Here is a 15,318-nt window from a genome sequence, read left to right as displayed (position 1 = left end):
AGAGGAGGAGGAGAGAGGAGCTGTGGAGGAGGAGAGAGGAGAGAGGAGAGAGGAGGAGGAGAGAGGAGGAGCAGAGAGGAGCGTGGGAGGAGGAGAGAGGAGGGGGAGAGAGGAAGCTGTGGAGGAGGAGAAGAGAGGAGGAGAGAGGAGGAGGAGAGAGGAGCTGTGGAGGAGGGGGAGAGAGAAGGAGGAGGAGGAGGAGGAGAGAGGAGCTGTGGAGGAGGAGAGAGGAGGGGGAGAGAGGAGGGTGGAGGAGGAGAAGAGAAGGAGGAGGAGAGAGGAGGAGGAGAGAGGAGCTGTGGAGGAGAGAGGAGGGGGAGAGAGGAGCTGTGGAGGAGGAGGAGGGGGAGGAGGAGGAGAGAGGAGCTGTGGAGGAGGAGAGGAGGGAGGAGCCTTCTCCTGCGGTACAGCAGAGGAGGAGCGACCCCACTGACGCCCCCTGACCTCCAGCTGAGTCTGGGTGTGTGAGGAGGGCAGCTCCATGGAGCAGACAAACACACTTTTTATTGAACATTGAAAGACAAAGAAATTAGTGTTTTAAGTGAGGTTTTTAACCGTTTTAACGTCACTTTTTCTGCTCAGGTTTTAATTGCTGGGACTGCCTATGAAAAAGCTGAAGGCACAAGTGTCAGGTCTTAACCTTTTTAATCGTAGAAGCTAAATTAGCGATTGACGCAGGATCCAGGACGGGGACAGGTGTGATGTGGAGGCAGAACATTAGAGCCAGACTGAGGCTGCAGTTCTGCTTCTACAAGGCCACCGTGAGCCTGGAGCTGTGGGGACACCAAGGTGTCCTGTGCTCAAACTCTCTAACTAGCTCCTACGATGACGGAGTGTTTATTAGATGTAAATAAAGTGCGCGTGCGCTTAAAACTTAAAAGGTCCCTCTCTGTCTTGCTTTTCATCTTTCTTCAGTGTTATTTTCTGATATCAAATTCATTATTTATCATGTCTGTGATTTTAAATGTTAGATGTTATTTTGAATCTTATGTTGAAGGTAAATGTTACATTTACTTTATTTTTGCGCCGATCATCTTTGTTAAAACAAATCAAATGCGTTTCATGAAGTGACATGAGGCAGCGCCAGCGGGTGCAGTTCCCCTCCTGTCCGAGCGGGGGCGCTCAGGCGCCAGAGAGCAGCCGCTCAGCCGCCGTTTGGAATAAAAAGCAGAAGAACAGGCGCTTCGGTCATTTGGAGCTGTGGCGATGCCGGAGGTGGACGCGATGTGTCTTTATGGGTAATTATCACATTTAATCCGCGCTGTAGCTGTTTAATAGAGGTCCTGCGCCCGCGGTGACTAAATATGCAGCATCATTCCGCCGACCGCCGTGTTCGAGGGGACGTTGCGAGGGCCGATGGCCTCGGATCCTCTGCCTCGGATCCTCTCCTCGCCACGTTGTTCTGTAGTCCACGGAGTTCATGTCATGTTCTTCAAACTAGTCAGTTTTAGTCATCTTTGCTTGCTGTCTCAAAATGTACCTCCAGTCAATGATTTTGAATATGGATCTAATTTTTTTCCAACGTAACGCAGGTGAATAGAGTTGATTTAGAGCCACAGGTCAAATTTATATTTGGACTGTTTAGATGAAAGTTTCTGATCAGATTTCATGTGCAGGATGATGAATACCAGGGATTCCTCTGCCTGAGGTGCTGCTGAGGTGAAGATGACCCTGACAACAGAACTACGGTATTGAGAGGCAATTTTTATTTTAGTTCTTTACCCGCACCCGCGCCGTGATGACGTCATTTCCTGCCATTCGTAGTTTCCACCGGAGGTCATGTGACAAAGACGGTTCAACACTTCCTTGGATGTCTGAGCGTCTTAATGGTTGTTTGAACTTAATGATGTGGAGCCCTGCTGTTGAATGATCATGTGGTCTAAACAGGCTGGCGCCGGTTGCCGTGGGTGATGGCGCTGAAACATGGCAGCTGCCCTTCCAACCCGCCTGAGGACGTCAGACGGCCGACGAGTCGCGTTTATTCTGTAAGTTTATTCCAGATCTTTCACCTGGTCTGATCGTGTTTCGCTGTGATGACGTCATTTCCTGCCATTCGTAGTTTCCACCGGAGGTCATGTGACCAAAGACGGTTCAACTCTTCCTTGGATGTCTGAGCGACTGAAATGAGCTGCTGAGTTTTAAGCAGACTGGTTTTGATCTTAATTGAGTGTTAATGTTTCCTCAGGGTGGCTGTTGGAGCCGTTGGTCTCCTGGAGGTCCCGTCTGTTGGTGAGTGGTTTAAGGTCGTGTCTGAAGGTCAGCCTGACTTGACCAGCTAACTATGTTGATAATGCTGGTGGACGTCCACGTGCACTCCTGAAACAGGCCGAGTCTCTGCTCGTTTCTGTAATCTTGATGTTTTGAGGTCCGGTCAAATCGAAAGATCGCTGTGATGACGTCATTTCCTGCCATTCGTAGTTTCCACCGGAGGTCATGTGACCAAAGACGGTTCAACACTTCCTTGGATGTCTGAGCGAAGAGTTCCGGACTAGAATGTGTGCTAATACCTTTAGCGCTGGAGGCTAACGTCTGGTCTCTTCCAGGGTGACTGCAGCAGTTGGGTGATGGATGGAGGCGACCGGCCGGTACAGGTGCGTAGCCCGATCTCAGCAGCTGTTTCTGTCGCTGTGATGACGTCATTTCCTGCCATTCGTAGTTTCCACTGGAGGTCATGTGACCAAAGACGGTTCAACACTTCCTTGGATGTCTGAGCGACCGTTTGCAGATGTGCCAGCGCCTGAGCTGTTGATGCTAAAGCTAATGCTAACGTTCCTCCCACAGGAGCCCCCAGCTGGGCCAGTTGGTGTGGAGGCGTTCCTGAGGAGAAAAGCTCACGAGGGACGGGTCCCCAGATGAACAGGTGTCCTGGCTCCTCCCCCTACTACCAGAACACCTTCCATGTTCTGTCGGTTCTGGGGCTCGAACCGACAACCCTCCGCCTCTCAGCCCAGCTCCCCACAGGCTACAGAGCCACCGCCACCTTCCTGTCCTGATGGACATGAAACGTTTCTAAATGCTGCTGGGGGGTCTCACAGGAGGGTTGTGGGTAGGGGGGCGGTCTGGCCGTCAGTGCCACTTATTATTATATTATTATTATTATTATTATTATTATATTATTATTATTATTATTATTATTATGACCTGGCCGGGGGCTCAGCAACAAATCAAAGACTAAGTGTGAAATGTTGAACAGACTTCGGTCTGTCCGTCACATCTGGTTTAAATAAAGGAAATGAATGCAGAAACGTGTGGTTCTTTATTTGCTGATCCTCTGAACAAGGTCGCCAGATTATTGGCGTGATTTCGGCTCTGATGTCGCCTTTAGCGTCACTGAACCTGTATGACGTCACTGAACCGCCGGCTAAACGGATATTCCGAGTTTTGGCCCTGTTCGGCTGCCGTAGCGAGGCTCGGCTCGCTTCGGCCATTTCCGACCGCACCGGAAACGGCCGAAGTTTGTCGCGTTGACGGATCCGAGCTGCGGCTCCACGATGGCCGACGCGCATCCTCAGGTAGGAACTCGAGGACCTGGTTCCGTTCTGACACCTGAATGAATGTTGACCTGCAGTAGGTGGTGGCTACAGCTAACTGCGGCTAAAGCTAACTGCAGCTGTCCGCACGAGACGAGACCGATTCGGGGGTTTCTATATCCGGTTCCACACGTGCGTGGAAGCACAGGGTTGATGTCCGGCACCGAAGGGACCAGGTTCCATCTTGTGCCTCTTGTTTCAGGACCTGTTGAAAATGACCCACCGCGAAAGTTGGAGGTGAGATCCGCGCACGCGGCCCGCACACACCGCCACGCCCCCACCCTTGACCTGTTTCTGATCCCAGGGTGCAACACGAGCGCCTCCACGTGAAGCATCGGGGACACGAGGCCATGCACGCCGAGATGGTTCTGATCCTGGTGGCCACCCTGGCCGTGGCCCAGATCGTCCTGGTCCAGTGGAAGCAGAGGCATCATCGCTCTTATAACGTGGGTGCTACCATGCTAACATGCCCAGAACCTGGACTGGACCGCTCCTGCAGGGTGTGTCGTATACCGACACCTGGTGAAATGGCAGAACCAGGTTCTGGAGAGCTTAATCTGGTTCTGGCGTGAAAAAAGCCGGTGCAGCTGGAACTGGCACAAGCCCCTCCCCCTTGTGTTGCCACAGCTTAGCGGGAGATTAACGCCTTTCTGTCGCCCTCAGCTGGTCACACTGGTCCAGATGTGGGTGGTGCCGCTCTACTTCACCATCAGGCTGTACTGGTGGAGGTTCCTGTCCATGTGGGGGGCGTTCTCTGTCATCACCAGCTACGTCCTCTTCAGAGCCACCCGCAGACCGCTGGCCTGCCGGACGCCCAGGTGGCCAAGCACAGGCGGGCCTGCAGCCCAGCGGGTTCTGGTTCTGGTTCTGATGATGGCGGGTTCCTTTCTCCTGCAGGATGGTCTACAAATGGTTCCTGCTGATCTACAAGCTGAGCTATGCAGTGGGGGTGCTGGGCTACCTCGCCATCATGTTCACCATGTTCGGCTTCAATGTTCTCTTCAGGTGAGACTCCGCCCACTCGCACCTGTGGGAGTTCTGGAGAACCCGGTGCTCTGTTTCTGACCTGCTGGGAATGTGCTGGTTCACCTGCAGGATCAAGGCGGAGGCCTCCATGGATGCGGGTGTGGTCCTGCTCTTTTATGGGCTGTATTACGGCGTCATGGGTCGAGACTTTGCTGAAATCTGCTCGGACCACATGGCCTCAACCATCGGAGTAGGGACCGGATCAGAGCCGCTGCGTTAGCTTTTCTGTTTGCTCGCTAGCGCGAGCGGCTGCTCACCTCCCTGCCGTCGTCTGGGCTGTTCCAGTTCTACAGCAGAGGAGGGATCCCCAGCAGGGGTCCGGCCCAGCACATCTGTGCCGTCTGTGGGCAGCAGGTCCTGGTGGACGTGGAGGAGGAGGGCTTCATCGAGGACACCTACCAGCTGTCCTGCGGTCACACGTATCCTCGCCGCTCTTCTCTTCCCAGGTTCTTGTTCTGCATTGTTTGCTTTTTTCCTTCATTGCTTCCCAGATTCCACGAGTTTTGCATCCGCGGCTGGTGCATCGTGGGGAAGAAGCAGACGTGTCCTTACTGCAACGAGAAGGTCGACTTGAAGAGGATGATGAACAACCCGTATCCTTTCGTCTGGGTGTCTGTCCAGGCAAGACCCGCCCATTCAGCATTAAGCTCCGCCCACTCAGCATTTTGGGCTTATTCCTTAGTTGAACCCCCAGCTGGGAGAAGACACACGTCCTTTACGGACAGCTCCTCGACTGGCTGAGATACCTGGTTGCCTGGCAACCCATCATCATCGGCATTGTCCACGGGATTAACTTTGTACTGGGTCTGGAGTAGAACCAAGCGGAGCACCTGATGCCGCTGTAGTTCGGAGCAGAGCCGGTGCTGGACCGGCCCCCTGTTGAGAACGTGTGGTCTTTCTGTCTGCTAGCAACATGTTCCCGTACCAAAGCGCTGCTAGCAGGTGATAGCTGGTCCTGGGGTCAGCAGCCGTGAAGCGGCCACAGAAACCCCTCCAGCTTTTTTAGCCACTGCTGCTAACCCCAAACCCCCAAACCCCCTAACCCTAAACCCCTTAACCCCCTAACCCCTAAACCCCTTAACCCCCTGACCCTAGCCCCCTAACCTCCAACCCTTCTGACGAAAACAGCATCTGTGAGTTTAGAGTACAGTGGGGCCTCTACTTACGAACATGTGAATTTTTCAGGTTACGAAACGTCTCAACAGGAAAATATTTCCTGTTACGAAAGAAATTTCAGGATACGAAGGTCAAAAATATGCTACCGCTGCTACTCGCAGCTCGTGGAGTTTAGCGAACGCAAACATGCTTGTAGCTGCTCTGCCATTAGCTATCGCCTAGCATCTTCCTGTCATCCCATTAGCTATCGCCTAGCATCTTCCTGTCATCCCATTGGCTATCGCCTAGCATCTTCCTGTCATCCCATTGGCTATCGCCTAGCATCTTCCTGTCATCCCATTGGCTATCGCCTAGCATCTTCCTGTCATCCCATTGGCTATCGCCTAGCATCTTCTGTCATCCCATTGGCTATCGCCTAGCATCTTCCTGTCATCCCATTGGCTATCGCCTAGCATCTTCCTGTCATCCCACTGGCTATCGCCTAGCATCTTCCTGTCATCCCACTGGCTATCGCCTAGCATCTTCCTGTCATCCCACTGGCTATCGCCTAGCATCTTCCTGTCATCCCACTGGCTATCGCCTAGCATCTTCCTGTCATCCCATTAGCTATCGCCTAGCATCTTCCTGTCATCCCACTGGCTAGGAGGTACGTCAATATGTACAGGTTTGTGTGTATCCCAGCGTCGCCTTTGTTTCACTTTTATTTATTGTGGGTGTTCGTATGTTTGTCCATTAGATGGCGGTGTTACCACAAGTGTTAACGTCCGTTGCTAGTAGTGACGGCTAATGTAAGATTAGCCTGTAATAAAGTTCATTTTGTTCCTGGAGAAGCCTTGCACTGAATTTCTACATTCATTGTGCGGTAATCTAATTGTAACATGGATTTGTTACATGTTTTGATGCATTTTTATGATTTTATAAAAGAAATTATGTCCGAATATTTGGGGGCTTGGAACGGATTAGGGCATTTACATGGAAAACGCGTCTCTATTTACGTAATTTTCAGGTTACAAAGCAACTTCTGGAACCAATTAAATTCGTAAGTAGAGGTCCTGCTGTACTTTGAGCTAACAGGAACACGTGTTGACCTGGGCAGGTGTTGAGGCGAAGCCGCCCCAGCTCCGACTGCTGAGGCACCAACACAGATCATCCTCACTGTCTCATTGTCTGACTGGAAGGAACCTTCTCAGGTTCCCCCAGGACTCCAGCCGGGCTTCATTTGAATAAAACCATCCTCTGGGAGTTTGACTTCTCAGGAGTGGATGTTTCATCGCAGCTTCAGACTCGCACATCAAGTAAGGTTCAGGAGGCTCCTCCATCACGGAGGAGAGAGCACCAGGGGTCCAGAAGACCCCCGATCGCATTCATGGACACCAAAGATGAGAAGAGAAGCACAATCAGGATATAAAGTACATTCAGGAAGACTGAGGAGATTCCCAAGGAGTGGGCTGCAGCTGGAGTCGGACCTTCAGGAGCATCCAGACCTGCTGCCAACCGTCGGTCCTGTTGACGGCTCGATGACAACAATAATTATAATGAAGCTTTATTTAGACTGCAGCACATCCTGGTTTACAACCTTCTGGATAATCAACAGCCACACAAATGTGTGTGTGTGTGTGTCCAGATGCAGTAACTGGCCCTTCAGAGGGCTCCTCCCTCACTGACCCCCTGACAGGTGAACAGACAGCATCTGGATCTTCCTCCTCAGTTCCTCCCATGTTCTTCTTCTCCTCTCAGAGCCGTGCGAAGGGCCTTCCAGAACTCGCCAACCTTCTCCTCCCCGTGAGGCCACTCCAGGTAGGTGGTGGAGCTCAGGAGCTTGCGCAGTTTGCAGAAGCGTCTGGGAATGTCGTCCTTGTTCAGCGGTTCCAGGAGGATCAAGATGGCTGGTTCTCCAGCAACACCATCAAAAAGCCGAAAGTGTGAGAAGTCCAGCTCGTAGCGGCACCAGTCTGACCGGATGAAGTTCTCCGAGAGGACGAAGATGGTTCTCCGGCTGCGTTCCATGGCACTCATGATGTTGTCTAAAATCCAGTGTCCAGGAAGGAAGTCCCGCTTGTGCAGGCAGAGGGTCATGGGTCTGGCTCTGACCGCCGCTTCGTCATCCGCCCTGAAGAACAAGCAGAAGTCTTCGTTAGACCGTTTGTGCTCCATCAACGTCTGAGGAGCAGTGACTCTTTCTTCACCTGGGCTGCTCAAGTTCAGGCACCAGAAAGTTCTCCACCCAGCCAGCGTCTCTGTCGCTGTAGGACACAAAGGCATCAAAGTCGTCCTCGACGCCAGCGCCGCCTCGCTGGTCTAGTCCTCGCCGCTGCCGGGAGCTGTGCTTGGCCTTTAGCCACGCCCACATCATCCTGAGGTACCAGAAGGCATGGACGTGCCACAGCAGGGTGCCCAGAGCAGCAGTCGCCAACAGCGCCACCACACAACTCGCAGACACCACCTGGACAGGGTGGCAATCGACGAGAGGGAGGCGGACTCTGGCCACCAGCGCCCCCTGCAGGCGGAGAGGAGCATCGCAGATGTAGTCGTCCTCTCTGTCTGTTAGCTGCACCGAACCAACTTTGACACCCGACTGGAAGAGGCCCACAAAATCACAGGTGCAGACAAATTTATTCCAGCCCGCCTGGAGACTCTGGAGTCTGCTGTAGGTCCGGAGTTCTGAGGGTCCAAACATGCTCAGGCTGTTGGACTGTGGGGGGGGAGAAGTCACTGTGAAGACTGAAAGAAGAACCACAAGGTCGGGTCAGGGTCTTACCTGTATGGTCAGAGTGTTGAGATTTGGGAAGAACCACCCAGGGGGCAGCCTCAGTAACTTGTTCCCAGAAAGGTGGAGTTCTCTCAGGGTGGGCAGGACCAGAACAAAGTCTTTGAGGTCATTGTTGCTCAGGTCAAGCACCTGCACGTAAAGTCAAACTGATGAGTCTGTCCAGGAGGACAGGACGCCGAGGGTGGGACTGCCGATACCTCCAGGGCTGCAGGCAGACAGGGGCTGATGGATGCGATTCTGGTTCCGGACATGTTGAGGTAGCGCAGGCTCGAGGGCCAGGAGCAGCCCAGGGGCATGGAGCTGTACCCGTTCCTGCTCACGTCCAGGTGGGTCAGTCTGAGTAACTTGCCTACCAGCCGACTTGTGGTGGACAAAGACTGGACAACAGAAGGACAAAGATCTCTCCTAACAGTCTACGAAGAACTGTTCACGTTTTTATAAAGACCCTAAAACCAGTAACCGTTGTGTCCCGTCCTACCAAAGTACCTTGAGAGCGTTCCCACTGATGTTTAAGACCCGGAGGTCCTTCAGGGGACTGTCTCCATCACACAGTGTCTCTGCCAGAGTCATGTCCGTCAGCAGGTTGTTGGACAGGTCCAGGTACTGCAGGTTCTTCAGGAGGTGGGATGTGAAACAGGGCATCACGAAAACCTGTTGGGATGAAACTAAATTGTTTTCTTCTCCAGAACATACACGTTAAATGCTAAACGCTCGTCGTTAGCCCTTTTACCTTAGCATTTATGATGGACACTTTCCTGGGGTACTGCAGAAGAAACCCACAGCTGATCAACGAGGCAAACTTGTAGATATCCAAAACCTCCACGTCCCTCACAAAGATCTCGTCAATGCCTTTATGCTCAGTCTTGTTAGCTTTCTCCCACCTGAACACATCATCAGATCGTCACGCACGGCTGCCCTCCAGACATGCTAACACACGGAGCAGAGATTCAGTTTCTGAGAGGAAGTTTGAAACGATTCTGAAGGTGAAGAACTTGAAACAGGTTGAGCTCTGCAACAACGCGACCGTCGTCATGTGACCCCATCATCTGAAAATACCCCGAAGAACTGCCCCATGTTAACATTTACATGCCCCTAGCATTGACCGTACCTGCCCACACCCTTCAAGGTGACACCTTCGAATGATAGGTGGGTCAGCGGCACCCCATCAAACACAAGCAGGAACTCCACCGTGGCCATGTCGGACAATGAAAGGTTCTGGAAGCTCAAGTGTCTGCGGAGCGAAAGCAGAAAGGCAGTTAGTTCTGTTTCTCCATGACAGTCCCATGAACCTCCCAGGTTCCTGTGGTCCTGGGAGGTCCTCCTGGAGGTGAGTTTGGGCTGAAGTGTGCTGGACTCAAACCTGATTCTCCTCCTGGCCGCCGCTCGGAGGTTATGAACAGACTGAATCCAGGTCAGGTTGAGATCTCGTAGGATCATGGGCGTCTCGGGGTAGGACACATCCCCAAGCATTGTGGAGGCCACGTCGTCATTTGTTAAAAATGGACCGTGGAGACTCAGAATCACTCGGCCTAGTGGCCAAATGGTGGCTAAAGCACCAGACTCGTACCTGCAGCACCACAGGGGAACACCTGGAAATATGGTTTCTGACAAGGAGAAGGAGCCTTGGGAGGACATGGCTCTGCCGTCTCCTGAAGGTCACTCAACAATTCCCCACCTCCTCAAGTTGTTAGCATGCACAGTTAGCTCCTCCAGATGTGTGATTCCAGCCAGATCTCCTCTCTTCAGTTCCTCCAGAGCTGGTCCTCCAAACCTCAGCCTCCTCAGGTTGAGCAGTCTTTGGAACGCTGGGGGAGAACCGAGGCAGCTGGAGGAGCGTGACGCAGAGCAACATGAGCAACTGAGCCGCCTCGTTTCACACACTCGCCTGGACGTCTTTACCTGTACGGGTTGTGGAGAAGGTTGAGGACCCGCAGAGCCTCGAGTTTGTGGAACCATCTGTGGTTGAGAGCCGTCAGCTGGTTGTTGGACAGGTTGAGGTCTTCCAGGTTCCACAGCGGCTCGAATGCTGATTGGTGGATCACAGCCAATCTGTTACCTGCAGTCAGCGGAATTTGGGATTACTGGAATTCTGCTGTGACTCCTGAAGACCTGGACGCAGAAGGAGAAACCTTCCAACCGTCACCCAGAACTCTCAAGGCTCTTTACGAGCCACTCGGGGCCCGAAACACGGCTCTAAGAGGGCGTCGTCACATCTGCGCGGCTCGCTAACTTAGCCAAGTCTTAGTCATCGCTCTCACAGCAGAGATTCAGAGCCGCCAGCCGTCGGTGGTCGCGCAGGTCCTCGGCTGTCACCACGGTGATGTTGTTGAAGGACAGGTCGAGGCTCAGGGCCTGCTCCGTTACCACGGGAACGCACGTCAACCCAGCAAAGGAGCAGTTACAGAAGAATGAGTGGTCACAGCGATCACAGGACGGTCTGTCGACCTTCACGATTGACCCCTGACCTTCACAAAAGGACAGGGTGAAGAGGAGGGTGAAAAACATGGTTCTGGTTTCAGAGGCTCCACCTGTGCAGCAGAAACACCATCAGAATGTTTCAGCAGCAAACCAAGATCAAGATCAAGAACCAAACGGAGCTCTGCAGTCCGGCTAACATCCCACCAGAGCCACAAGCTAGCATCATTAGCTTTAGCTCCGTCAATAACGTACACAGCATGTGCAACCAAGCTGGACATTAGCCTCCAGACGCTTCAGCCTTGAGCCGATCTGAGGAACGTTGGTCCTTGAGGAGTCAAAGACCAGGATTCAGTGCAGAGTCGCTCACCTGCTGCAGGGCTGCGCCGCAATAATTAAAGAAAGGAAGAGGAAAAGGGCAAAAATTAAAGAGAGGAAGTAAAACCTGAGCCCAGAGAAAAGAGGAAGTCTGGTGACATCACTTCCTCTTTGCTTCTTCACCTCATGCGACCCTCTTGTTTTAAATATCCGCATCACTTCATCGATCATCAACGTGTGTGATGGCGTTCGTCATCACTTCCTGTTTGTGTTTCTGACATCTGGACTGCTTGTTCCTGGATCAGAGCTGGTTTTATCGATCCCTTTCCTCTAATTATCTGTCGCCGCCTCCAACTGAACTCTGATCTGGAATCAGTTCTGGTTCATTGACCCAATTCAGTTTGTTTATGAAGTTTCGTAACATCGTCCGTCCTGCTGGACTCAAACATCCCTCATCTTTATTTGCCCTCAGTCGACTCCAAACAGCAAACCAGAAAAAGGTTGTTTTTAAATTTATTTTATTTATCATCTTTCCTTCAAATCATCTTGGATCCTGACAGATCATCTTGGATCCTGACCAATCATCTTGGATCCTGACAGATCATCTTGGATCCTGGCAGCTCATCTTGGATCCTGGCCGATCATCTTGGATCCTGGCGGATCATCTTGGATCCTGGCAGATCATCTTGGATCCTGGCAGATCATCTTGGATCCTGGCCGATCATCTTGGATCCTGACAGATCATCTTGGATCCTGGCCGATCATCTTGGATCCTGGCCGATCATCTTGGATCCTGGCAGATCATCTTGGATCCTGGCCGATCATCTTGGATCCTGGCAGATCATCTTGGATCCTGACAGATCATCTTGGATCCTGGCCGATCATCTTGGATCCTGGCCGATCATCTTGGATCCTGGCAGATCATCTTGGATCCTGGCCGATCATCTTGGATCCTGGCAGATCATCTTGGATCCTGACAGATCATCTTGGATCCTGGCAGATCATCTTGGATCCTGACAGATCATCTTGGATCCTGGCCGATCACGCTCAGTCATCAACAAATGTTGCTGAAACACAAATATCAGATTCAGATGGAACTTCTGGGACTTTCGACCCCCAACGGGACGTTGACCTGCTGGGAGTCATCGATCGGTCGGTCGGGACCTTCTAACCTTCTGTTCCTTCATGAGTTCCAGGCTGACTCAGTGGAGAGAAACTGTGGTTGAGCAACAGAGGGGCGGAGCCTCCGGGGACATAAATACCTGCAGGTTTGACTCAGAGACAAAACGCCATGAAGACGCTGCTGATACTGTATCTGTGCGCGTACGCCGCCCGGGGCGACGACCTGGAGTACGACGACTACGAGGTTAGTGTCGCTAACCCAGGAGCATCCACACGCTAACTTTCAGCTGCTTTGTCATTATTTGACTTGAGCGTTTTAATTCACCACAACAGAAACGTGATCTGATGCTAACTAGACTAAGCTAGCTTTCATTTTGTCCTGCAGGACACCAAAAGCTCAACGAGGAAGAACACGACGGTAAAAACAGAATTATTTCACCACCTTCGCCTTGTTTGCGTCCTCATTATCGTTCTTTTTTCCCATCAGGCCAATGTCGACGCTCGAGGTCATCGCCCACTTCAAAGAGGCAGAGAACCCTACTCCCCAACCCGCTATGCCCCTCCCACCGTCACCTCTGGCAACAGGTGTGTTCACACCTGAGACGCAGACCAACCAGAGTTTCTCATGAATAACCCTTCTCTCACGGCTCAGGTATGGAGGCCGGCCCGGTACGGCTCGGGTCACTCAAGGTCAAGTCCAGGAGAAGCAGGAGCAGCCAGAGGCGGGGGGCTGCACCCACGCCTCTGAGGAGCTGGTAGGTGTTCCGGGGAGAGTTCTCCTCCAGTGGCATGAAGCCAGAACATCTGAGAACTGCTCCTTCAGTTGTGAATCCAGCAGATCCCAACAGAACCCTCTTTTTCAGGGCGTTCTGTGTCCCAACGGCTGTGAGTTGAAAACCGCCCTGCTGAAACAAGAGCGCACCGTCAGGACGGTAAAGCGGCTGCGCTCCGCTCGCTGCCTTCGCCTCCAGGGGGACGGGAAGTGACCCGTTGTGTTTGTGCTTCCAGTCGCTGGGTGAACTGAAGCCACAGGTGGATGAGCTCATGCGCTCCTCAAACCAAATCTACAACTACGTCAGCAGCGTCTCCGTCTCTCTGAGGGAGCGCCAACGGGTCATCGATGGTCCGCAAGAAGTCCACGTTGAGTTCTGAGCAGAAACGAATCCAATCGGGAATAAAGTGTTTTTGTCCTCCATCAGCCAACAACGCCGTGGTGAGCGAGTACACCGAGAATGTGGAGGAGCAACACGCCTACATCAAGGAGACGGTGGACACAATCTTCCCCTCCAACATCCGAATCCTGCAGGTAAGATTCTGGTAGAATTCCTGCTTCGCTCCACACCAGCTCGTTAACATCACTGGTGCCATGTCCTGGTCTCAGGGGGTCCTGGACAGGGTCAGGCAGAAGATCCAGAAGCTGGAGAAAGCCATCCAGGCCCAGAGGGAGGACTGCAAGGAACCCTGCAAGACCAAGTGTCCCATCCCAGTGGTGTCTGGTGAGTGAAGCACCACCTGGAGCTGTGGAGACGTCAGCAGGTGATGTGATGGATGTGGCTCCCCCTCCAGGTAAGGAGTGTGAAGACATCTTTCGTCGTGGAGGCAGAGACTCACAGATGTACATGGTCCAGCCTGACAGCTCGGTTCATCCGTACAGGGTCTTCTGCGACCAGACCACCCAGAAGGGAGGTCAGGAGGCGGCCTCGGCTTTACAGAATCTCAGGGGTTCCTGGTCCTCTCACTGAAATCTTCTGCTCCTTTCAGGTTGGCTGCTCATCCAGAACCGACTGGACGGCAGCGTGGACTTCGGCCGCCGCTGGGACGACTATCGCCGTGGTTTTGGTAACATTGCCTTTGATGCTGGAAAAGGTCACTGCGAGACTCCTGGTGAGATTCAGACACGTTTCCACGGAGAAGTCGTTCCGCGGTTTTGTTCATCGCTGTGTCATGTGACAGGGGAATACTGGCTCGGAAACGATCGGATCAGTCAGCTGACCAAGATGGGCCCGACTGAGGTCCTCATCGAGATGCAGGACTGGACCGGCGCCAAGGTCAGCTGACTTTGGTTTTACCAGTTTTCTGAAGCATGTCTGTCGTTCGATCACAAATGTCCCATCGGATCTCATTCAGGTCCACGCCCAGTATCGCCAATTCACCGTCCAATCAGACACAAGCAACTACGTTCTGTCGGTGGACGGTTACTCGGGCAACGCTGGCAACAGTTTTATGGAGGGAGCGTTAGAGCTGTTTGGGGTAAACCGCACGATGACCATTCACAACGCCATGAGGTTCAGCACCTACGACAGAGACAACGATAACTGGTGCGTGACCGCGTGTTCTCGTACGATAAACCGCACTGTCGTGATCCAGAACATCTACCCTGACGTTAACCTTCAGCTTCTGAACCAGTCTGAATCATGTCTGTTGGCTCCAGGAGTCCTGGTGATCCTTCCAAACAGTGTTCCAGGGAGGATGGCGGAGGGTGGTGGTACAACCGCTGCCACTCTTCGAACCCCAACGGCCGCTACTACATGGGCGGAGCCTATACAAGGCACATGGCCAAGCACGGCACAGATGATGGCGTGGTCTGGATGAACTGGAAGGGGAGCTGGTATTCACTGAAGACCATCAGCATGAAGATTCGACCGTTCTTTGCATCAAAATAGTCCCATAAGGAGAATCAAGGCGATTACGCAAGAGTAACTGTCAAGATAAAAGATCGAGTGCAGCTGATAAGAGCTCTCCTTTCACAATAAAAGCATGACAGACAATTCTCTCATCTTCCTTCTTTTCAAAGTTAAAATGACCATTTTCATACTTGAACTGACCTGAAATACACGTTGTAATCCGATTACCTTTGATCTGATTACACCAATAATCACGTGTGCCGGCACTGACTTGGAATAAACAAATGCTTTGTCTTCATCATCCTCACCATCACTCATGGCCAACAGGTGGCGCACTCACATAGGGTTCAGCCACTCAGCCACTCCCTCACTCACCCAGCCACTCACTCAGCCACTC

The 15,318-nt window shown here is 52.5% G+C and overlaps 3 protein-coding genes and 2 non-coding genes across 6 annotated transcripts; 4 read left to right on the top strand and 1 right to left on the bottom strand.

Annotated features, from left to right (window-relative positions):
- Window positions 1-944: 944 nt before the first annotated feature.
- On the top strand, window positions 945-6,502 carry rnf175 (ring finger protein 175). 2 transcript variants are annotated; one of them, XM_057026783.1, is made up of 9 exons: window positions 3,416-3,512; window positions 3,733-3,767; window positions 3,835-3,976; window positions 4,194-4,348; window positions 4,428-4,535; window positions 4,626-4,746; window positions 4,842-4,975; window positions 5,048-5,149; window positions 5,251-6,502. In XM_057026783.1, exons 1-9 carry the CDS (start codon window positions 3,492-3,494, stop codon window positions 5,369-5,371), a joined length of 939 nt encoding a protein of 312 aa, XP_056882763.1. In that variant the 5' UTR covers window positions 3,416-3,491; the 3' UTR covers window positions 5,372-6,502. The 2 variants fall into 2 exon arrangements, 1 of the variants encoding a protein (XP_056882763.1); XR_008949613.1 differs by lacking the exons at window positions 3,835-3,976; window positions 4,194-4,348; window positions 4,428-4,535; ... (2 more) ...; window positions 5,048-5,149; window positions 5,251-6,502 and adding exons at window positions 945-1,238; window positions 1,617-1,688; window positions 1,888-1,985; window positions 2,186-2,229; window positions 2,544-2,591 and having other exon boundaries at window positions 2,782-3,512; window positions 3,733-3,747.
- On the top strand, window positions 2,026-2,118 carry LOC130523485 (small nucleolar RNA SNORD14). Its single transcript, XR_008949892.1, has one exon. It is a non-coding gene; the product is annotated as a small nucleolar RNA SNORD14 (small nucleolar RNA).
- On the top strand, window positions 2,385-2,477 carry LOC130523486 (small nucleolar RNA SNORD14). Its single transcript, XR_008949893.1, has one exon. It is a non-coding gene; the product is annotated as a small nucleolar RNA SNORD14 (small nucleolar RNA).
- Window positions 6,503-7,201: 699 nt separating the features above from the next.
- tlr2 (toll-like receptor 2) lies at window positions 7,202-11,392 on the bottom strand. The gene is made up of 11 exons (XM_057026780.1): window positions 10,701-11,392; window positions 10,342-10,498; window positions 10,118-10,267; window positions 9,803-10,009; window positions 9,551-9,673; window positions 9,173-9,323; window positions 8,929-9,093; window positions 8,640-8,819; window positions 8,431-8,571; window positions 7,859-8,364; window positions 7,202-7,782 (listed from the first exon to the last, which is right to left on the bottom strand). Exons 1-11 carry the CDS (start codon window positions 10,945-10,947, stop codon window positions 7,377-7,379), a joined length of 2,433 nt encoding a protein of 810 aa, XP_056882760.1. The 5' UTR covers window positions 10,948-11,392; the 3' UTR covers window positions 7,202-7,376.
- A 977-nt stretch (window positions 11,393-12,369) lies between these two features.
- fgb (fibrinogen beta chain) lies at window positions 12,370-15,065 on the top strand. Its single transcript, XM_057026782.1, has 13 exons — window positions 12,370-12,541; window positions 12,683-12,715; window positions 12,785-12,882; window positions 12,950-13,052; window positions 13,161-13,229; window positions 13,306-13,420; window positions 13,497-13,603; window positions 13,679-13,793; window positions 13,864-13,983; window positions 14,059-14,181; window positions 14,251-14,345; window positions 14,425-14,615; window positions 14,729-15,065. The coding sequence occupies exons 1-13, from the start codon at window positions 12,467-12,469 to the stop codon at window positions 14,958-14,960; spliced, it is 1,476 nt and encodes a 491-aa protein (XP_056882762.1). The 5' UTR covers window positions 12,370-12,466; the 3' UTR covers window positions 14,961-15,065.
- Window positions 15,066-15,318: the final 253 nt, after the last annotated feature.

This window comes from Takifugu flavidus, chromosome 3 (assembly GCF_003711565.1).
Source record: "Takifugu flavidus isolate HTHZ2018 chromosome 3, ASM371156v2, whole genome shotgun sequence".
Lineage (NCBI taxonomy): Eukaryota > Metazoa > Chordata > Actinopteri > Tetraodontiformes > Tetraodontidae > Takifugu > Takifugu flavidus.
The sequence above is the reverse complement of the archived record's forward strand: the minus strand, read 5'-3'. Positions and strand labels throughout refer to the sequence as shown.

Bases quoted from the DNA above. Each gene is read 5' to 3' on its own strand.
- rnf175 (XM_057026783.1), top strand. From the start codon at position 3,492: ATGGCCGACGCGCATCCTCAG. The intron at 3,513-3,732 runs GTAGGAACTCGA...CTCTTGTTTCAG, and splicing joins TGGCCGACGCGCATCCTCAG to GACCTGTTGAAAATGACCCA. The intron at 4,976-5,047 runs GTATCCTCGCCG...ATTGCTTCCCAG, and splicing joins CAGCTGTCCTGCGGTCACAC to ATTCCACGAGTTTTGCATCC.
- tlr2 (XM_057026780.1), bottom strand. From the start codon at position 10,947: ATGTTTTTCACCCTCCTCTTCACCCTGTCCTTTTGTGAAGGTCAGGGG. The intron at 10,010-10,117 runs GTGGGGAATTGT...GTGGTGCTGCAG, and splicing joins CATGCTAACAACTTGAGGAG to GTACGAGTCTGGTGCTTTAG. The intron at 9,674-9,802 runs GTTTGAGTCCAG...TTCGCTCCGCAG, and splicing joins GCGGCCAGGAGGAGAATCAG to ACACTTGAGCTTCCAGAACC.
- fgb (XM_057026782.1), top strand. From the start codon at position 12,467: ATGAAGACGCTGCTGATACTGTATCTGTGCGCGTACGCCGCCCGGGGC. The intron at 12,542-12,682 runs GTTAGTGTCGCT...TTTGTCCTGCAG, and splicing joins TGGAGTACGACGACTACGAG to GACACCAAAAGCTCAACGAG. The intron at 14,182-14,250 runs GTGAGATTCAGA...GTCATGTGACAG, and splicing joins AGGTCACTGCGAGACTCCTG to GGGAATACTGGCTCGGAAAC.